Here is a 22,026-nt window from a genome sequence, read left to right on the forward strand (position 1 = left end):
AATGACCCGGGTTGGAAGGGACCTCAAGGATCATGTAGTTCCAAACCCCCCTGCCTGGCAGGGCCACCAAACATACACCTTTACTAGATCAGGTTGCCCAGGGCCCCGTCCAACCTGGCCTTGAACACCTCCAAGGACGGGGCATCCACAACCTCCCTGGGCAGCCTGTTCCAGGGCCTCACCACTCTCCTAGTGAAGAACTTCCCCCAACATCCAACCTAAATCTTCCCTCTTTTAACTTAAAACCATTTCCCCTAGTCCTGCTATTGTCAGCCCATTCGAAGAGTTTACTCCCCTCCTGGGAGTAAGTTCCCTTCAGGTACTGAAAGGCTGCAATGAGGTCACCCCGCAACCTTCTCTTCCCCAGGCTGAACAAACCCAACTCCCTCAGCCTGTCCTCATAGGGGAGGTGCTCCAGCCCCCTGATCATCTTCCTGTCCCTCCTCTGGACCCTTTCCAAACTCTCCATGTCTTGTTTGTACTGAGGGAGCCCCTTTGGCAGCGTTCAGCCGGACGGAAGGTGAGTGCAATAAATGCTTTTAATGTGTAAAACCGCCTCACTTCTTCACACAGTTGCCGAGCGGCGCTGCGGGGCCTCGAACTCGCGACCTCGAGACCTCGATCCCCTCAGCTCCTCCCGCTGCCGGCAGCAGTGCCAACTTCCGCCCCCGCGCGGTGCACGCTGGGAGCCGTAGTCCTTTGGTGTAGGTGGCGCCATGGCGGCGGCCGGGCCCCCCGCGGGCGGCTCGGGGCGCTCCAAGGTGGCTCCGAGCGTCGACTTCGACCACAGCTGCTCGGACAGCGTCGAGTACCTCACCCTCAACTTCGGGCCCTTCGAGACGGTGCACAGATGGCGCCGCCTCCCGCCCTGCGATGAGTTCGTGGGTGCCCGGTGAGCGGCGGGGCGCTGAGGGGGGCGGTGAGGTGCGGTGTTATGTGGTGATGTGGTGATGAACAGCGCTCCGTGCCGCCCGCAGGCGCAGCAAACACACCGTGGTGGCTTATCGGGACGCCATCTACGTGTTCGGCGGGGACAACGGGTGAGCGGGGAGCGGGGGGAGCGGGGAGGGGAGCGGGGAAGGGATAGGGGTGTGGGGGGGATGTGAGGGGAGCCGGGGGTGGGAGGATGTGGAGGCTGTGTCCAGGTGTGGAGCCCTCAGTACAAGTAAGACATGGAGAGTTTGGAAAGGGTCCAGAGGAGGGACAGGAAGATGATCAGGGGGCTGGAGCACCTCCACTATGAGGACAGGCTGAGGGAGTTGGGTTTGTTCAGCCTGGAGAAGAGAAGGTTGCGGGGTGACCTCATTGCAGCCTTTCAATACCTGAAGGGAACTTACTCCCAGGAGGGGAGTAAACTCTTGGAAAGGGCTGACAATAGCAGGACACGGGGAAATGGTTTTAAGTTAAAAGAGGGAAGATTTAGGTTGGATGTTAGGGGAAAGTTCTTTACTAGGAGAGTGGTTAGGCCCTGGAACAGGCTGCCCAGTGAGGTTGTGGATGCCCCGTCCTTGGAGGTGTTCAAGGCCAGGTTGGACGGGGCCCTGGGCAACCTGATCTAGTAAAGGCGTATGTTTGGTGGCCCTGCCAGGCAGGGGGGTTTGGAACTACATGATCCTTGAGGTCCCTTCCAACCCGGGTCATTCTGTGAGGCTGTGGAGGCTCTGAGGGCCCAGCACAGCAGCGCTGCGGCCGCCTCAGTTCCTGTCCGTTTCCTCCCTGCAGGAAGACGATGCTGAACGACCTGCTGCGCTTCGACGTGAAGGACTGCTCGTGGTGCAGGTGGGACAGGGGAGGCAGCGCTGCTTTCCTCCACGGCAACAGCCCGGCTCTAAAAGCGGGGGACAGAATGCATCCCTCACCCCCAACCAAGGGCTGCTGTGGGGCACGGCTCCGGCCTGGCAGTATAGCTGTGCATGGAGCCATGCAGTGAGTGGGCTGCTGCGGCCCTGAGGGCTGGCAGGGGTGGGCTCTGCTCCCCCATTCTGCACGCTGTGGGCCGTGTTGTCTCTGCACCTCGTTTGGTATCTTTATACACCATCAGATCTTGTGGTACTTCACAAAATCCTGGCTGATGTAGTTAAGGAAAAGCTCGGTGACGGCAGATCGCTTGCAGCAGTTGTGTTGGGTGTCCATCACAGCTTGCAGGGCCTGAAGCACGGCGGGGATGTTTGGTTGTCTGATGTTCTAAATGTCCTGCAGGGCTTTTACCACGGGGACCCCACCTGCACCGCGGTATCACCACTCGGCTGTGGTCTATGGGAGCAGCATGTTTGTGTTCGGTAAGGCAGATGACAGCTCTGTGTTTGGAATAATAGCTGTGCTGGTGCTTTTTTATCTCAAAAGAACATGATGTTTTTAGGGAGCCTCCAAGTGATCAGTGAAAGCACTCAGTAACAAATCCACAGCTGGCTGTGATTCCAGCTTTAGCTTTGAAGCAGAGATGGAGTCTTGGAGCTCATTGTCACAGTGCTTCTGCAGGGGGGAGTGGAGGATCTCCCACCTGTAAGAATTCATGCTGTGGGCTGTCTAACAAAGCTGTCGTTGCCCAGGTGGTTATACTGGAGACATTTATTCCAATTCCAATCTGAAGAATAAAAACGATCTCTTTGAATATAAGTTTGCAACCGGACAGTGGACGGAGTGGAAGACTGAAGGAAGGTAAGGAGATCTGGACAGCTCTGGGATGGAAGCAGGGTGTGATGTTCTGACACACACCCTATGGAAGGTCGCTCTGTGCTCAGGGCTGTGTGAAGGCACAGTTGTGCCCTTCACCTCGTTCAGATCCTCCTCAGGGCAGTTCCCTGGGTGCTGAAGGAATATTCTCCTCCATTGCAGGCTGCCGGTGGCGAGGTCGGCTCACGGTGCCACGGTGTACAGTGAGAAGCTGTGGATCTTTGCAGGATACGACGGCAATGCACGGTGCGTAGAGGGGCTGCTTCCTCCCTGTGCCATCCCAGCCACTGCCATCTCACCTCTGTACAACATGCAGAGTCACTGCAGCATCCCCAGGAGCTCTGCAGAGCAGCACTGGTGCTGAACATTGCATCTTTGCTGATTGCCAGTTGTCTGCGTGGCTGCAAAGATGCCGAGTGATCTTTGAAATCTGGCAGATGAGCGTTTCTTAGAAGGTCTGCAGGCCTTCTGATAGTGCTGAAAACTCACAGAACAAAGCCTGGGGTTTCTTGTTAATGTCCAAGCAGAGCTGCTGTGTGCAGCTGTTGTGTGCAGGTTGCTCGAGGGGTGCTGAGCTGGGCTGAGGTGGTGGTGAAACACCCAGCTGGGGGACAGAAGGATTCTAATAGGGTTTGGGTTTTATGCTGGTGGAGACTCATTCCTTCCAAAGAAGCTGTAGGGAGCTGCTTTGGGATGGGGGACCTCCTGATATCCCTCCCAGCCCTACAGTTCTGTGACTCTGTGCATGCTGAGAACATACAGCCTCTGTTCATTAAACTCCATGATGTAACTCTGGCAAAAACCAGTTTCCAATTGGACTTTTGTGTCTCTTAACACAGGTTGAACGATATGTGGACAATCGGCCTCCAGGACAGAGAGCTGACATGCTGGGAAGAGGTAAGATCTCATTTGGAATGGACCAAATGCTGCTCATGTGCTCTGTCTGCAGATTGTCCTGCAGTGTGTGGCATCGTGCTGCCATGTTTCTGATTGAACATCCTTGTCTTTCAGATTGAACAGAGCGGTGAGATCCCCCCTTCGTGCTGCAATTTTCCTGTGGCTGTATGCAAAGACAAGATGTTTGTCTTCTCGGGGCAGAGCGGAGCGAAGATCACCAACAATCTCTTTCAGTTTGAATTCAAGGAAAAAATGTAAGTGCAGACAGTAACACAGTGCAAAAATCATTCTCCACTTCTTGAGTTGAAGTTGTTGAGAGCAGTGCTGCCTTTCGTGACCTGCATGGCTGGATTAAATAAGACATGGGCTGTGTGGGTGGGACTGTGTAGCTCACTTTGTAATGCTGTTCTCCCTCACCCTGTTTGGTGTCTCAGATGGACGCGGATTCCCACTGAGCACCTCCTGCGGGGCTCCCCCCCACCCCCCCAGCGCCGCTATGGTCACACCATGGTTGCATTTGACCGGCACCTCTACGTGTTTGGTGGTGCAGCGGACAACACGCTGCCCAACGAGCTGCACTGCTATGATGTGGACTCACAGACATGGGAGGTTATCCAGCCCAGCCCTGACAGTGAGGTAAAACATTCAGCTTTCCTTTCTGCCTTTTACTTTCCATCTTGTAATTCAAGTTTTGAGCCAATTGTTACCCAACAGAAATGAGAAACGAAGTCACCCTGTGACAACCATCACAGCTGTGTGATGGGGTGTCAGCGTTGTGCAGTGCTCTGCTCAGAGATGTGCTGGCATTGCAGTGCTGGGTTCGTGCTGCTGGCAGTGCAGTGCCCTCCCAGTGTGCAGAACACAGAAGGCTGTGTGCAGCCTGCACACATACACACACTGCCTGCCTTTGGAACAGCAGGGCTGACTGCATGGGCTCATTCTCATAGATCTCACTGTAAGCCATCTGCAGGTAGTTCAGCTGATGCAGCAGTGTGTTCTGAGTGTTTGTGTTGGCTGCTGTGTGGGGAAGCAGCACTTGGCTTTGTGGTGAGCTGCAGGGATGAAGGCTCTCCATTACACAGGTGATTATTGCATCAGTGAGGATCAAACACAGATCTGAAGATGATGGGAGCCTTCCTCCCACCTTGCTTCCTCGCAGTGCTCTGCGCCCCCCATGAGCTGCTTCCTGAGCCAGGCCCTCCCTGCAGCAGTGCTGCCCACCATTCCCCTGTTGGCATGTAGGGAAAGAATCCATGCAGCCTTTTGTTGAGTTAAAATGTGTTTTCAGCAGCTGGGTTGTGAGGACATGTTTTGTGTTCTGCAATGGGACTCCAGCAGCTCTGCATTATCACTCTGCTGAGCAGCACCACAGCTGGAGCAAACGTGCAAGCAGGTCAGCACCCATCTGACAGCTGGATGCCATTCAGGTTCCTGTGATGCATTTCCTTAATCCTTTCTTCTTTTGCACCGCTTCTGGTGTTAAGTGGGCAGAGTCTGCAGAACCTGAAGAGGGACTGGCACTGATCTCAGTGCCATCACTGGCCTTCTGAAGCCAGGAACAGCATGTGCTTCTGATACTCAGAGCTCTGAACTTTTTGCTTTTCTTCTCTGTTGTAAATCAGCAAGGAGAGAGCTCAGCATGTTGGTGAGCTCCCCTGGCTTTGCTTTGAGGCACAGTGCTGGGGGTGGATCGCTGTGCTGTGCTCTGTGGATGGATCAACTCATCACGTGTGGGTGAGTGCCACGGTCTCCCTGTGCAGAGCAGTTACAACCACTGAGGTATCTTCAGGCAGAAGAGATGTTCTTATGGAACAAAAGCCCAGATTCCATCACTGAATCCCTGACCAGAGCTCACAGCCTTCAGGTGTGGCCTCTGGAGCTGCCATGGTGTCCTATTCTGCTTGAGGAGATGAAATTCAGCACCTCACAGGTGGTTTTATGGTTGTATGTAAAGGAAGCGCAGCATTCAGAGTTGCATCCTCTTTAGAAAGTACCTTTTTAAATCCCGGATCATTGTAGCTGTGACCTTTCCAAGTTTGTGCTCAGCAAACCGGAGAGATGTCTTGAAGAACACGAGATTTATTAAAGAAAAAGGTTAAAGGAATTAAAATGACCGTAATTTGGGTTGTTCCACACCTCGGTTCCTTTCTGTTAAATGCATTCATTTCATTTCTCAGTGATGTTTATTATGGAATTCTCCCCCAAATAAGAGAAGTTTGGGCTTGTGTGGGTGATGGGCAGAGGGTGTTTTGTGTCTGAGGTGCTGCAGCAGAGCAGTGCTACCATGACTCACATTAAGCGGATATAAGGTTTGATATCTGAAAGATAGGAAATGGGATTTTGAATGAGGAGTGGTTGCTCTGCTTTGTCCTTTGGGGACCATTCATTTGTGTTGCATTGTTCAAAACTTTTGTCAATGGCCTTGAAAGAAAACAGGAAATCACAGCTTTCCCCTGATATCTCCTGATTGCCTGTGGTCTTAATGATGAAATCCTCAGTGCTTTGGATTCCTTGTTAAGGTGGGCCCAAGCAAACGGTCTGTTTCAGCAAAGTAACGCATCTAGGAACAGAGAATGTGGTTTTGCTGAATGGTTTCCCTTAAGAAAACCCTTGGAAACAGTGAGTTACAAGCTTTAGTCATTGTGGGTAGCTGAGAAAAGCTCCTTGTAATGGAAAGGGCCTGCAAGTGCTGATGGTATTTTTGGCTGTATGAGCTGACATAGCATAGCATCGTTTAGTAACAAAGATGCATCGCCCCTGTGTTCCTTAGTTTAGCTCCCAGTGTAGTGTGGACCATCTCCTGTGGCACTCTGTGATGTGACTGTGCATCTTGTGATATAACAAGATATATTGTGTTATATCACAGTGACTCCCTGCTGAGTCCTGTAGGAGCTTGTGGTGTTCTTCCTGTTTGAGAGCCTTCTCACTTAAACTGCAGCCCTGCTTAAGCTGTGGCTCTGCATGTGAGCTCTGAGGTGCATCAGAAGCTGCCCCCAACCTAACCCAGGGTTAGGGTTAGGGTAAGTAAGGGTAAGGGTTAGGGTAGGGTTGGGTTTAGGGTTAGGGTAGGGTTGGGTTTAGGGTTAGGGTAGGTTTGGGGTGGGAAATGTTCATTTGGCTTAATGCTGCTTTTGCAGCAATTCAGCTTCATTTGCTGAGGACTTTGAGTAAAGCTGAGTGTTCCTAGTGAGGTTAATACTGAAACCAATGAGTTTATGTGAGGGTTTGCACAGGTTTAATTAAATTAATTTTGATGTAGGTGGAAACAGCCCTAAGTTGGTGCTCAGGGCTCTGATGTCAACTATTTGAATGATTGCTGGCCTGCAGCACAGAGGAGCAGAACTAAGGCACAGCTTTGTGAGCCAAATCAGAGCCCCGAGGAGCACCACAGGATGAGATTTGAGTTTGTGCTGGCTTGAGTGAGTACTGAGATGGGTTCTGGGTGCAAGAAATGCCAAAGGAGTGAGTGCTGAAAGGTGATGTGAGCCATGGCAGCAGTGGTGAGGGGAGGAGGGGTGGCTGATGGGTTCTGCTGTGAAAGTGAAGATCCCATCTTGAGCTCGCAAATCTCGTTAACCTAAAATAGGGAAAGCACTTCAGCAGATGAAGCAGGTCGGTGTGCTGTGAGCACAGTGTGTAACCCAGGGCTGCAGAGATGTCAGGGCTGAAGCGAGGATTCTTTCTGTCAGCACTGCTAATAAAGTAAGGAGATCACAATAACTGGGGGATAAGAATGGGAGCTTTAGGAACCAAATCCATCTGGGGGCAGTGTGTCTCATGTGAGGCTTTGTGCAGCCCTGTGTGTGCTGTGAATAAGATTGAGGATGGCCATTTCCTGGGGTTCCTTTCCCCAACTGGGCTGTGTGCTGCTGTGTGGGCTGAGACTGTTTTTGCAGTGGTTCAGAAAACACAAATGTCAAAAATCCTTCCCAGAAAAGGAGCTCAGATTCCATCCTTCAGCCCTGTGCTGTTCCAGCTGCACTCCCAGCCCTTGGCTGCACGTTGCTGTGCTGCACAACGTGCACAGGTTGGGAGCAGAGGGCTGTGGCTGTGTCTGCTGTTGGAGACCATGAAACTGCAGCACCCTGTGCTGCTGTGCTGGTGCTGGCAGCTTTTGTGGCTCCATTTCAGATTTGTAAATTCTTTGTCACCTTTTACCTCTGCGGAGCCTCCAGGACTGCTGGCCTAGCATTGCACGTATTACTGCATACCTGTTCCATACAAACTGTGCTTGGCTTGCACGTATTCAGCAGCTGGTTTGTCAGCCTGGGAGGTCTCCCAGCAAAGAATTCAAGATAGAGTGGGACTTTCTGGCATCTGGTGTTTGTGGACTGGGGAGCACAGAGCCTGGAGGGCTTCTCTGCAGCTGTTTCCACTCCTGCACTCTACGAACCTTTCTGCTTTTATTCTTTTTGTCTCTGAGTGTCTTCTGGCTGCATTTCTGTGCAGAGCTGCAATGGAGCTGTGGGGCTGCAGAGCTGTGTGAGCTGTGGTTGCAGTGGGAGCTCCATGCTGGCCGAGTTCTGCTCTGATTCCCAAAGCATTTGGCTGCAGAATGTTTTGATGAACTGTGCACGGCCTTCCTGTTTTGTTTCTTTTTCTGGGTTGTCCTTCAATATTTACATCTCTCTTCATACAGAGTTCCAGACTGCAGTACGACTATTTAAAATGACTCACGTTGATTGCTGAAATTAATTAGTGAGTACTGAGGCAAGGTGCTGTTACAGGGCTCTGGTACCAACCATTGCAGATGAAACTCCATTGCTATAGGGTTTCTTACTGAGTGCTGGAGGTAGAAGTGCCGTGACTAGCAAAGCACAGAGTGACTCAGTTATGGATTGCAATGATTCACGTTTCCTTTCTGGCGATGATTGTGAAAACGCTACAGCTGGAAGACAAACAAAGTGTTTTGTAAATGAAAAGGCCGCTTTCTGAACTGCAAATCAATCAGGGTGAGGGAAGAGTTTGAATTAGAAAGCAAGATGAAGAATCACATTCATAAAACCAAATAAAAGAGCAGGGAAATGGCTGAGCTCAGGAGTTGTGCTGCCCAGAAAACACAGCAGCCTGGTGGAACCAGAAGAAACTTGTCACTGCATGAAGGCTGGGTGCCCCATGGGGGTGTGCTGGTTTGTGAGGGCTGCGCCACTGGGTGAAATGTGTGAGCTGGCCCATAGAAGGGCATTGCTGCAGCTCTGAGCCCACAGCTCCTGCAGTGCTATATTTGCTTTGTGGCACAGCGCTTTGGGTGCAGCTTTTGGTTTGTGTGGGCTGTGCTGGGTGAGCCCTGCATGCACACAGGGCTGGCACAATGTGCAGTGGGCAGAAAGTGGCTGTGCCATAGGAGAAAACCCTATGATGCCTGTAGGCATTGCTCTTGGGGTGCACGTGGCTGTGCTGCTTCAGGCTGCACACAGAACATTTTACACCTCTCGCCGTTGATCTCCTACAGATGATTTTTGTCAGAAGAAGAGATGGTTGTATTTATTCCCTCCCCTTTGTCCATTTCTTCCCCCAGTTGCCCAGTGGGCGGCTCTTCCACGCTGCAGCTGTTATCTCAGATGCAATGTACATCTTTGGTGGGACGGTGGACAACAACATTCGCAGCGGGGAGATGTACAGATTCCAGGTGGGTCGGCAGCTTCACACCTCCCCTTCCATTCTGTGCTTGTCCTTCCACATCCAGCTCTGCTTGGAGGCTCCTGTGTGGGCTCACTTTGCCCCCATGGGTTCCTCTGTGCTCCAGACCCAGCTGTCAAACACTGATGGGATAAAACCTTCTGAGAGCCGCTGTCTGAGCAGATGCTGGGATAAGTGCTTTTGGATATGGGTGACTGACACAAACAGGAATGTCTGATGTGGGATTTTATCTTGCTTGCAGTTTTCCTGTTACCCGAAATGCACTCTGCATGAAGATTATGGAAGGCTGTGGGAAAACAGGCAGTTCAGTGACTTGGAGTTTGTTTTGGGAGAGGTGAGTGGGTTTTGGTGTAAGTCACATTGGATTTAATGGGAAGAGAGGGTCCCAACAGGGCTGTGACTGTTTATATAGCACGTGCAAAAAGCAAACCGTGCAGTGATGGTGCCCAGGGAATGTAGCCTGAGGAGCAGCATCATGCTGCAGGTGCCCTGGTTTGCTAAGCTGCACTAATCTGATAACTTCATAAAGGAGAAGGAGCTCTGCGAGTCTGCAGTATGAAAGTGATACAAACCACTGCTGAGCTCTGTGGTCCCAAATGGTTCCTGGAGGAGCAGCTCAGTGCTCTGCAGATCTCCGTATCACCTCCAGAGCCACTTCTTAATTACCAAAATAGAGTGAGGAAAAGCAGCACAGAGGAATAAAAAGAATGTTTTCAATGGAAAAGATGAGAAATTTCAACTCATCTGCTATTTCTCTTAAAAAACTAAAGTAACTAAAGAGTTACTAAAGACCGTACAGAGATCAGATGGGGCTTCAAGAAAAGAACAGATTATGAACCAGTGCAGAATAAATAAATCATGAGGAACAACAGCAATCAAGCAGAGTGTTATTTTGAAAACTACCATTCAAAATGAAATCAGATGCAGTGCTGAGATGCAAGGCCCACAACAGGACCTGTGCAGCAGCTTCTGCTCAGCGACCGTAACAAAGACTTTCCCAAATGGTGTTTGCCATTGCTCAGCCCTTGGGGAAAAGTGGTGTTGAATTTCACCTGGATGTGAGGAGCAGATGCAGGGCTGCCTTTCATTCTAACTTGCAGTAAATGTTTGGTGATCTGGAGTACAGCCCGGGTTGCTGCTGCTGCCATCTGCCGCCTCTGTGTGATCTGGGAATTAATGTCTGATGGGTGTTCTGCTCCTTCCTTTGGCAGAAGGAGGAGCGGGTCCGAGGACACACCGCGATTGTGACGGCTCGCTGTAAGTGGCTGAAAAAGAAAATCATGCAGGCAAGGGAGAGGCTGAAACAGGTGAGCGTCCATGAGAAGTCAGTGCGGTGAGGTGATGCTTACTGTGCTCTGTTGGGGAAATCAGGTTGCTAGGAAGAAAACAGTATCTGCTGGGACAGATGTAGGATCCTAAGATGCTCTTGGGCCTGTAAAATAAAGAGGATAATTAGACAGATTAGAGGGAAGGTAGGATTAAGGTTTTGAGGCTGGCTGCCTTTTACCTCAATACTACGTGATTTTTCTGCAGTTTGGAGCATTATCCATCAGCTTTACTCACAGCTTCTCACCAAAAACTTGCTGTTGTCCTTCAGCATGTGGTAGCACACTACCTACAGTGAGACATATGGATGTCTCATTGCTCTGCAGTTCATTGCTTAGCCACCCCACAGCTTCATCTTCACCAGGAAAGGCTGTCAGAGCAAAACTTGGAAGTAACAGAGCGGCTTAAAATACTGTTGTGCAGCACTTGAGCTCTGCCATTGCAATGCAGGGATCTGTGGAACTTGCTTCTGCACCTTTCTTCTGCCTTGTCCAAGTAGAGATGCTGTCTCTGTTGGGACAGAATGTGAGCTCAGTGAAATTCATTCACTGATCCAGGTGTTCATTTTTGTTCCCATCCATGTTTGTCACATGGCATGGAACAAACAGGAATTGTAGTGCACGTGGACTACTTGTTATCTTGGGCATAACTTTGAAGATAATGAGGTCTTTGGATAACTGTGCAATGATGAGAAGGGTCTTTGGTTTGATAGTAATCTGTGGTGCTAATGCAGCCTTGTTGCCATGCTGGAGTGTTTTTCCTGTCTCACTAGAAATCGAAGCAAGACATTGAAGATGAGGGACACGCAGCGTGTCAGAAGGATGGCATTGGTGGCAACGTCAAACTGTGCCGCCTGCAGCCGCTGCTGGAAGTGCCCATCCGAGAGGCTGAAGCGCAGCCCTTCGAGGTGCTCATGCAGTTTCTGTACACAGATAAAATAAAATACCCTCGCAAAGGTAGGGCAGCAGGATAAGCACTGACAGCAAACGTTTTTTTGCTATTGTTTGGTCCATTGCAAACTAGGGCTGCACTGAAAGGCCAAGAAAGCCAGTATCTATCATCTCTTCTAAATGCCCAGACAAGGGAGTGCCTCAAGAAGTCCATTAGATGCACACATTGAAGATCCCTGTGTTATTAAGCAGTTGGAGGCCAGGAGGTAATTGCCAGAGATCTCTCAGCTCCAGCACAGCAAATCTGACTCCTGGCCCTGGTACAGTGCTGTTGTGCTGTGAGATTGGCAGTGGGGCACCCAGAGGGAACTCCAGCTGGGGGAGGAAAGGGAGCTGAGGCTGCACAGCACAGGTGTTCAAATGGAGGTGCATCAGCTCTAACACTGGAATCTTTGCTTCAGCTTTGGTTTGAGATCTTTCTATTCTAGAAAAGATCATCTTCAGTAAAATATTAATTTGTATGCAGTTGTTCCAAAGCTTTCCCTGCAAAGCTTAATTAATGAGGATGAGGGAACCTCCTTACTGGCTTCTGCTGACATTACCAGACCCAGCTCTCAGCTGTTCCCCTAATCCTCGGTGTGTTCCTTGCAGGAAGGTTCAGACCAAAGGAGGATTATCACACCCAGCTTCTCCCTTTGTTGCAGCAGGTTGCCCTCCCCCCTGGCCTCCCCAGTTCTCCCCAGTGTTTACCTCTCTGCAGCTTTACCAGTCTGCTGGGATCCTCCCAAGCTCCCACCCTGACTTTGTGTATTCCTGTCTGCTCCTGGGTTCAGGGGGCATTGCCCTGGGGGATCCTCTGTGCTGAGCTAATGGCACTTGGCACGCCTATCAAATGGGATTTTCCTTATTAGACACTGGGAAGCCAAATAGCATGCAAGAAGGCTTTTCTCTGTCAAAATGTAGCTACAGCAGATGGTCAGAGATCCCCTGTGAGGAAAGCAAAGACTGGAGGGTTATTTCTGGAGGCGATGTCTCAATGGCCCCATTGCAGTGGTCAGCCCAGGCCCCACAGCCCCTCTGTGCTGTGTAACCTCAGCTTCTAGGCTGACCTCTGGTCTGTACGTGTCCCATAACTGTCTGCATGTGCTTGAAAAACATTGGCCCAGAAACTCATTCAAGGTGGCTCTTTTACACCTCCATTTTGAGAGATCACTTCTTTCTTATTTTCAGTATCCGCCCTTGGTTTAATCTGGGCAGCAGTGGAACTTTTTATTCTCCATAGACACACTCTTCCAATTGCTGCCCATCGCGCTGTTCTGAACGCTCGGGTTGAGTCAGAAGAAATGCTTGGAGAAAGTTTCTCCTTTTGTTCGGTGAACTCTGGTGCCATGGAAAAGGGCTTTTCTCTCTCGTGCTTTCAGGCCATGTGCAGGATGTGTTGCTCATTATGGATGTGTACAAACTAGCCTTAAACTTCAAACTCTCTCGCCTGGAACAGCTCTGCCTTCAGTATATTGAAGCATCTGTGGATCTGCAGAATGTGCTCATTGTGTGTGAAAATGCTAACAAGCTTCAGCTGGATCAGCTCAAGGTAATCGCATTTTGCATACAAAGTAACTGATAAGAAATTAAAGACAATTTTGATGTAATTAATGTTTTGCAAAAGCTTGTCAGCTTTGCAAATTCGGTTCTCCCCTATAATTACGGCTGCCTGAGTTTGTGTCGGTGTGGATTGTACTGCAGGAGCTTGTGAATATTATACAGGCTTTTTCAATGAGTGATAGTTTTGCATGTCTGTCCTGGAAGATAGAGAGGGCAGAGTGACTTTGTCTCTTCCCCATTTGACTCTCACTGTAGTGAGATGGAAGCAGTGCATTTTCTGGTCACGGGGTTTAATGCTGAGCCTGTTAATGTGTTCTTTCACCTGATCTGATGGAAAACCAAACTCAGTTCTTAGACCTTTGATCTGAAAATCAGTGTTGGCAGCTCTCTGTATGGTGGGACTCTGAGGCGCTTGCTGAAATGCAGAGCTGATACCCACAGCCTTCAGACCGTGCTCTTGCTGCTGTGATCCCACCAAGAGTTACCAGAGCCAGTTCTGCTTCCAGCTGCAGAGAAGCAGCTCTCCACCCAAGACCAGCAATACATGCAAAATCACACAGTGCTGACTGGGACAGCTTGTGCAGAACAGGCCAGAGAGCTGATGCTTACAGCCAGAGTGGGGTTATGCAAACCGGTGTGCATCGGCACTTCCTTGGGCACTGTGCACTGGATGTGGGCAAAGGAGAGGCATCCAGGAGCACAGCAGTCAGCAGCAGTTACGTGCATGCTGGCACAGCCCTTGGTGCGTAGGACTGTGGAGCATCTCAGCACTGATGGATGCATTGCCAATGACAGCAGGTCAGCAGGCTGCATGGCTGCCAGCAGGGCAACAGGGGCTCTTCCACAGTGCTCCACTCGGTCAGGATGCTCTTGGGTTGGCATCCTGGTTCTCAGTGCCCAGTGCTCCTTGTGGCTGAGTGCCATCTGCACGAGGCTGCTCTTCCTGGCATCCCAGGCTTTATTTAAAGCATGGTTTCCGATGGGTCCCACACAGATCCTTGTAGATAGCAGCTGAACTCACTGTGACACAAAATGGAAATTAGTAATTATTCCTTGGCCTAATTTTGGACTCACCTTATGGTGAGCTGGTACAGATTACATTTTTTTTGCTTATTTAAATATCCTGAGGGAAAGCCTTGGTTTGCACTGCCAAATGGGCTGCTTTTTTTTTGTCATTCCCTTCACCGTTCAGCATTAGGTCTGGTTCATTTGTTACCTTTCTCCCACGTGGATTTTTGTAGCAGATTTGGCACATGAGAGCCTGCAAGGTCTCTTTCAGACTGTTTGCAGCCCTGTCAGGAGAGGTTGGGCAAAGTCTACACCATTTCCTGGAAATCCTTCAAGCTCCTTGTACCATTACTGAGTAGTATTGAAGAGTTAAGATCTCTCCACCCTTCTGATTAGATGTTGGGTTCTAATCATGGAAAGCACTGCTGTGTAGGAGCAACCAATCTCAGTTTGCTTCATCTCCTGAGCTTCCTATTTTAGAAATCATCAGAGCAGCCAGATGGGAATCAATTAATCTTTTCCTCGTTATTTCTTAATGGGGTTTTTCTTAATATGTAGAACTGTCCTGCATCTCCTGTTCAGGTTAGGAGCTGAGGTGGTCGCTTCGTAAGGAGAAGCTCTGGCAATTCCAGTGCTGGGATCCATGGGCAGAACTCAGGAAAAGGCTGGCTGTTACCCAGCATGACACGGATGTTCTATAGAGTGACTTCATGCAAGAAACAGTAATTATTATTATTACTCTTCTGTTTAAAGGAACACTGCCTGAACTTTGTGGTGAAAGAGTCACATTTTAATCAGGTCATAATGATGAAGGAGTTTGAGCATCTTTCTTCATCCCTCATAGTGGAGATTGTCCGGAGGAAGCAGCAGCCTCCTGTTCGAACACATTCCGACCAGCCACTTGACATAGGTAACTGTTGTGCCTTACTGAGTTATCAGCTGTGGGGCTTTGATTGCTGGGGGTTTGCTCAGTCTAGGAGGTGGCTTAAGGGGGAGGCTGCTGCAGAGCTGCAGTTCTTCATCTGGTAGAACTGCTGTGGGCTGCATCCCAGGCTAAGGCAGAACAGCCCATTTCTTTCCCCTCTGAGCTTCAGTCTGAGTATTGTCCCCACTGCAATAGGTGAAAAATCACATTAAATGTTTTCACGTTCTTCTCACAGCATAATATCCTGATTGTGATCAGAGGGACGAGGCAGAAGGAATTGAAAGACATGTTAAAAAAGGGTTAAAAGAAAAGGCAGTAGGCCTTCAGTTTAAGTGGGGTAGAAGGTAACCAAGCTGTAGGTTTTCATCTCCTTTGGTGGGGGGCTGGCAAAGAGGAGTGGGAGGAAAAATGGAGTGTAGGAAAAAAAGTGGACTATAGAATGCACCTTTTAGTGCTTTGCCCAGGGCATGGCAGAGCTGCTGGGTATGTCTCTGAGATGGGCAGTAATGTGATGCGGAAGGATGAAGCTCCTTTTGCTGCAGGATGGGGTGGAAGGGCCTGGTTGCTGCTCAGCCCAGGGGTACCAAACGAAGGAGGGCATGGAAAGAGGGCATGGCACCTACACAGCTGGAACTGCAGTGTCTCACTATTTCTGTGTTGACTTTCAGGAACTTCTTTAATTCAGGACATGAAGGCTTACCTGGAAGGAGGTGGGATTGAATTCTGTGATATCATCCTTCTCTTGGATGGCCACCCACGGCCAGCCCACAAGGCTATCCTTGCAGCCCGCTCCAGGTGAGTCTCTGTTCATTACAACCACTGAAGTTATTGCATGTGTAGAACTCTGCACTTTGCAGCTGCTGGGGCAGCTTGTTTCTTGTAGAGGCCGGGGAGGAGCTTTGTACCCACATATGGTGTAAGTTGCAGCTTTGCTCCTTAAGTGTCATAAAGCACAATGATGAAATATTTTTCAATTTGATACCCAGCAGGGGAAGAGAGGAGGAAATGAAAATGGTAGAGACTCTCTGGAGGGTTTGTAAGCATAGAAAGTGCACTACAAGAGAAAGGAGCTGTAAAATCACAAGAAGGAAAAGTGGTGTTGAGCATAAAGTGAAGTGGGAAGCAGCACATGTCCACTGAGCTCAGATGGAGATCTGATGGTGAACATTCATCTCAAACCATGTGAAATCTGAGTCTGTTTCTCACCTATTGTTATGAATGGGCTTGGGGAAAAAATGGTGCAGAACAGAGAGTAGATTGTTCCCATGCTTTGCTGCAGAGCCAAGTCGCTCACGTTGCAGTGAGGTTCTCCCTCCACTACACTGGGGTTGAGTGGGTTTACCACTGGCATGTGTGCTCTGTATACCTGCACCTTTATGCCCGTGTGACGTTAAACATCTGCGTAACATTTCTATTTCAGATACTGTCTCAGTTTCTTCATAGTCCCAGTCATGATCTTTAGTATTATTACTGTAGTATTATACCAGAAACATTTCACAGCTCTGTAGAAGGAGCCCTGTGTGATTGGCAGTCACAGCCTGTGGATAGCAAAGAGGTTCATAATGCTTTCAGCTTTCTGCTGGGATTAATGCAAATTAGACAGCAATCTAAGCAGTGTGTGTCCCAATTCTTAGGAAAGGGAGCCAAAGTTCAGGTAGTGCTGATGGGAGATGGGGGTTAAGCCTGGAGTATTACAGACATACGAGGCACAGCTCAGCCATGTTTTTGCCTGGGTTACCTCCTGCTTTTGTATCTTGAGGGCTGCAGTGCTTAACAGCTGCTTCTAAACAGCACTGACTTAAACCACCCCTGTGCAGAATGCTTTATGTTACTCTTACTTCCTTTTTTCCAGTTACTTTGAAGCCATGTTCCGTTCTTTCATGCCAGAAGACGGGCAGGTGAATATTTCTATAGGTGAGATGGTTCCCAGCAAACAAGCGTTTGAATCCATGCTTAGATATATTTATTATGGAGAAGTCAACATGCCTCCTGAAGACTCCCTGTATCCTTAAATCTGAAGCATCTGTATGAGGTGCACATACAGTGACTCAGCTCTGGTTTGCTGGCTGCAGGCTGGGGATGGTCAGGGCTGCATTAACAGCAAGAGCTGCGTTTCAGCCTCTGTCTGTGTGCACCACCAGTGCTGTTTCTTTGCTGTACGTTTTTTCCCTTAATGAGATTAACAGCTACCTCTTTGCTGCACCTTACTATTACGGCTTCTCCAACAACAGACTGCAAGCATACTGCAAGCAGAATCTGGAAATGAATGTCACGGTGGAGAACGTGCTCCAGGTAATTGCCATCAGCGAGCTTTAATTAGCTGCTTCACTTTCATACAGGAAAGCCTGAGGGTCTGAACCACAGGGTGTGGGGTTTATTCTTTCTCCATCGAGCAGCATTGCCCTGTGTCTGAAGGCTTATTCCCATCCTGTGGGGTAAACGTGGCACTGCCAGTGCTGGGCTCAGAGCTGTACCTTCTTTTCAATAGTAACCAAAGCAATGGTGTGCAGGTGACATTACTCTTGTTTTAACAGCACTGCTGATCTGGCAACAAAGTTTAAGGCAGCAGAAGTACTCTGTGATAGCAAAGCCATCTGCGTGGTAGGAAACAGAGCCCTCTGCAACGTGAGCAGAATCAAACCCTGCCCAGACTGCTTCTGGCTCCTGCCCACAGCAGTCTCACTGCAGCACCTCAGGGAACCCGGCTCTGAAACTGATCTGCAGTTTCCTCTCATGAAGACTGCACACATCTTAGATGCAAAGTTTACCTCTGATTAGTTTAGAAAAGATTTGGGTTTGTAATGAAAACCATCGATGTTTCTGTAGCTCGGAGGAATTCTCTCCTATGAGTCAGAGCAGTGTTTGTGTGCTGTACGTCTGAGCAACACACAAGGAAAGATCTTACTTTTGCTTTTGCTGTAGATTTTGGAGGCAGCTGACAGGACCCAGGCGCTGGACATGAAGAGGCACTGCCTGCACATCATTGTTCACCAGTTCACCAAGGTTGGTTGCATCTTTTCTGGGGCTTTTGAGAGCTGCTGTCCTCTGTCACTGCGTTGGTTAAAGACACATTAACATAGGAATCCATTTCATTCTCCCTCATGTGAGACAGCTTGAGACATGGCTGCATGTCCTTGGCACTTGCTGACGAGTCTGCTAGGCATGCTTCTCACATGAACAATAAATAAAAGACTAGAATATCCTAGTCTGGAAATGCAAAGACCTTCTAAAACAGAATCGCTTCCATTTCCACTTGTTTCCAATTTTGTGCCATGCAATCATTGGGTTTTTGTGCATACAAGAAGATAAGCTTGGCATGGATTGAGTGTGTGCACATTTCTCCTTCAGTAGTAGCTACGAGTGTGCTGGGCACAGTTCTGCTGAAGCATTCTCCATTGATGGGAGTGCAGGAATCATGTGCTCAGAAGGCAGATGAGCGTGGCCTGGCTGGGCTCATTGTGGTTTCCATGTCTGGATGCATGGCTGATAGGAAGAGTCACAAGTCTGGCGTGCTGATATTTCCATCCACGCTGGGGAGAATGAGGGGATTGTCATCATGTTGTTCATATGGGAGAGGATCCCTCCGTGAGTCTCCCAGCTCATTGCACAACTGTTAGCAATGCTGACATTTGGAGGTAAATCATAGAGACTGTGAACTAGGATTTCTGGGTGCCCCATACCTACTGATTCCATGGGTAGTGCTCAGGTAGGGGTCTGTCTTCTGTATGTTTAATCTCCCAGTCCTTCTGTTGATGCCTGAAGTTTGAAAAGCACTGCTATGTCCAGATGGCATCTAAAGGTTGGACATTCAGAGGGGTATTCAGCTTCTTTGTTTAATCCCTCAGTCACTTGAACTCAGTGCACTGTACATCCAGAAATCACTTAGAGTGCATAAAAAGCTTTGAGAGTAGAATGAACATCCAGGAGTCCCAAAGCTGCTCGAGGGACCTCAGCACGAGGCTGCAGCCCTGCCTTTGTGTGCTGTGTTTTCTTCTGGTCCCCCAGTCCTGCAGAGGGGCACAGCTCAGTGTGGCTCCCACTGCACATAGCCCAGGGGCTGGGATGGCTTCTTGGCTTTGGGGCAACACACTGCAATCCCTGAGAGCTGAAATGCTGGGCTGTCTGCTTCCCAATGGAGGCCACAGGAAGGCAGACAGGTTGGAGCGATGCTCACTGGAATGTGCTGAGGGAAACAAATATTGCAACATATCAGGAAAAAGAGAACCTGAAGTGCAGGGTGTTACTCAATTGTGTTCATCATCACCAGTCAGAATACGTAGAGATGTTTCATATTCAAACTGTTGCCTGTTAGAACAGCATTCATCAAAATGTGGCTGGGAGGCTGTCAAGCAGATGTGCAAGAAATGGTAATCATGCAATGTTTGTGTTTGGCTTGAGGAGCTCTGGTGTGTGATTTTTGGCCCAGCGCTTTGTGGCTGGGCAGGAATGCCTGCTGCTCTGCTCCTTTGCACGCCGCAGACTCTGAAAGGTGATTTGTTCCCTCTGTGTGAGCCCAGCTGGGCAGTGAGGCTCAGACGGGCTGCTGTGAGCTCCCCATCCCCACCTTGGTTTGCACTGTCCTTGATTTAAAGCACAAAAGAGTTTTCCCCACAGTGAGAACTCCAATGGAAGAGCTGTTCCCTGAGGTTCACTCCCTGGGGCACTGTGTATGCAGGTGTTTGTGTGTCAGCTCTATGCCAAAGCCCCAATAAAAGTGCTGCTCTGAAATGTCTGTCTGTGCTCTGACACCAGCCCCGATCTGCTCCTACCACTGCAGGGCCCAATTCCCACCAGGGCTATGAGTGTCTCTTTGCTCCCAGGGCTTTGCCCTCAGGCATTGTTGCTCTGTGCTCTCTCTGAAGATGTTCTCAGCAGTTTCCCTCCTGGGTTTCAGGAGATGCTCAGAACATCTCCATGGATTGTGGCAGGAGAGCTGCGTGCACTGAGGTGATGGATGGTGTCAGTGATGCAGGCAGGGCTGTGGGCAGTGTCTGCTGCCAGGGCTTGACGTGGCGCTGATAACCACAGGAGCAGGGATTGCTGGCATGAAGAAGGCAGAGCTGTGTCCAGGACCATACAGATTGCTGGAGATTCACATGCATTTGATGTGGCACAGGTTTCAATTGGCTGCTGCTCCTGCGTGGGCTGTGGGAGGCATTAAAGCAGAACCCACGTGGCTCTGCTCTGAGGTATCACAGCTCTGGGTGTGATGAGATCCCATCCTCTGTTGGTTCATATGATCTGAAGGACAGGAGACAAACAGACTTCAAAGCTGAATGCTGTGCCTGGTGCTGCTTTTAGAGAGTGCCTCATTTGCATCCAGTAACAGCAGAATTGTCGTTATGAGCAGTAATTACTGTTTTCTTGTGCTGGGATCAGCATTTCTGCTGTGCTCCCCTCCCTTTCCTGTGCACTAATGGGAAGTGGTGTGGGCTGTGTCCTGCTGCACAGCTGTGGTTCCACACCTCACATTGACCTGAGTGGGGCGGCGGGGAGCTAATACAGCAGCACATCAGCTGCCATTTGGGGAGGGTTTTAATTTCTTGGTTATTTTTTTTTCTGTTCTGTTTTTCTTTTCCTTGAAGGTCTCCAAGTTGCCAAACCTCCGCTCCCTGAGTCAGCCACTCCTCCTTGACATCATAGAGTCCTTAGCTAACCACATCTCAGACAAGCAGTGCGCAGAGCTGGGCTCAGACATTTGACATGCTTTGCTAATGGGACTGCCCGTTTCTTCCTCCAAACAAAGCCGTACCGCTCTGTGGCTGCTTTTCACTCCTTTCCCATTCCGTGCTGAGCTGCTCACAGTGTCTCTGCAGTGTAGCAGGCAGCCAAGAGGAACATGAACAACTGGCACTGTGTGGGTGTGCTTGGTTTGTACCTCCATGGAGAAGGGTTTGGTCTCTGCTACACAGATGTAATGCTGAAACCATTAAGGAAACGAATCCATCCCAGGTGGTTCTGAGGGCTTTCCCAATCCCACTGTTAACTTTTATAGCAGCCCTGAGTAAAAGAGTCATTCTTATGTTGAAGATGTATTTAAAACAAACAATATTAAACTAACTGCACCTGAAACAGGAGCGGGCTGCGAATGGAAGTCAGGCATAACACTAGTGGAAGCAGAGCACGGTTTCAGCAGGGATGCTGGTGTTGGACCAGGATGGAGTGACTTTTTGGGGACTCCCCATGGCGTGGATTAAAAGCTAAGCCCTTTTGCAACTGCCTTGATTGGTGGGCTGCAGAAAGAGCAGGTCTGTGCTCTGCTGCAGGTCAGACTAGAAGATTACAGTCCTTCCTGACCATCAAATCCATTAATCCTATCTCACTAAGCCTTTCTAAATCAATATATGAATAAAGAGTTAATGTCTCCTGCCTGCATTACATGATTGACTTGGCATTCGTTTTGGAAAAAAATTAAGCAAAAAGAACTCTTGGCTTAATGAAGGTCCCTTCGTTAAAAATAAGTACCTGTGCTCCATCTTGTTTCTGATTTTAAGCTCAAGGTCTTGGTTAGTTGTTGCCTTTGCAGGAAGATGGATGGAAGCAGAGCATCGTTCCCATCAGTCCCAGTCCAGAATGGGCAACACAGCCCAGCAGCTCTGAACCCAGAGTGTGCACATGTGTGTGTGTGTGTGTGCTATGCTGGGGGCACCAAAGGGCATTGGGGACCACCTGGTCTCCCCAGCTGATGGGTTTGCTGGTGTGAGTCAAATAACAGGTGGCAGATAAATGAGATCCAAGCACTCTCCAATGTGGGGGATTGTTTCCAGGTGCTTTGAAGTCCCCAGCCAGGGGTTGTGTTCATTGTACCAACGATTGCTGGGCAAGCAGACGATGTGCCCTCAGAGGGAGGTTCTAAACCACAACCCACGATGATCCCAGGAGGTGTTTGCAGCAATGCTGAATCCACTCGGGGACAGCAGCTTTCCAAACGTGCACAGCCTGGTAAGAAAGAGCCAGGTGACCTAAGAAAGAGCAGTAACAACCTGATTGCACAGCAGTGCTGACACGTGCAGTCTGTGCACACTTGGTGCTGGGCACTGCAGCTGTCTTTGTGTTACAGGTGGC

At 49.6% G+C, this 22,026-nt stretch overlaps 1 protein-coding gene across 1 annotated transcript; it reads left to right on the forward strand.

The window, feature by feature from the left end:
• The first annotated feature begins 676 nt into the window (after positions 1-676).
• LZTR1 (leucine zipper like transcription regulator 1) lies at positions 677-21,341 on the forward strand. The gene is made up of 20 exons (XM_015884827.2): positions 677-892; positions 978-1,040; positions 1,723-1,779; positions 2,200-2,279; positions 2,550-2,658; positions 2,836-2,919; positions 3,513-3,570; positions 3,685-3,824; positions 4,005-4,206; positions 9,089-9,199; positions 9,452-9,544; positions 10,422-10,517; positions 11,309-11,492; positions 12,848-13,017; positions 14,790-14,946; positions 15,630-15,756; positions 16,814-16,963; positions 17,148-17,253; positions 17,884-17,964; positions 20,547-21,341. The coding sequence occupies exons 1-20, from the start codon at positions 717-719 to the stop codon at positions 20,661-20,663; spliced, it is 2,361 nt and encodes a 786-aa protein (XP_015740313.1). The 5' UTR covers positions 677-716; the 3' UTR covers positions 20,664-21,341.
• Positions 21,342-22,026: the final 685 nt, after the last annotated feature.

The sequence above is a fragment of the Coturnix japonica genome, chromosome 26, assembly GCF_001577835.2.
Source record: "Coturnix japonica isolate 7356 chromosome 26, Coturnix japonica 2.1, whole genome shotgun sequence".
NCBI classification, from domain to species: Eukaryota; Metazoa; Chordata; class Aves; order Galliformes; family Phasianidae; genus Coturnix; species Coturnix japonica.

Bases quoted from the DNA above. Each gene is read 5' to 3' on its own strand.
- LZTR1 (XM_015884827.2), top strand. From the start codon at position 717: ATGGCGGCGGCCGGGCCCCCCGCGGGCGGCTCGGGGCGCTCCAAGGTG. The intron at 1,780-2,199 runs GTGGGACAGGGG...AATGTCCTGCAG, and splicing joins AAGGACTGCTCGTGGTGCAG to GGCTTTTACCACGGGGACCC. The intron at 14,947-15,629 runs GTAACTGTTGTG...GTTGACTTTCAG, and splicing joins CGACCAGCCACTTGACATAG to GAACTTCTTTAATTCAGGAC.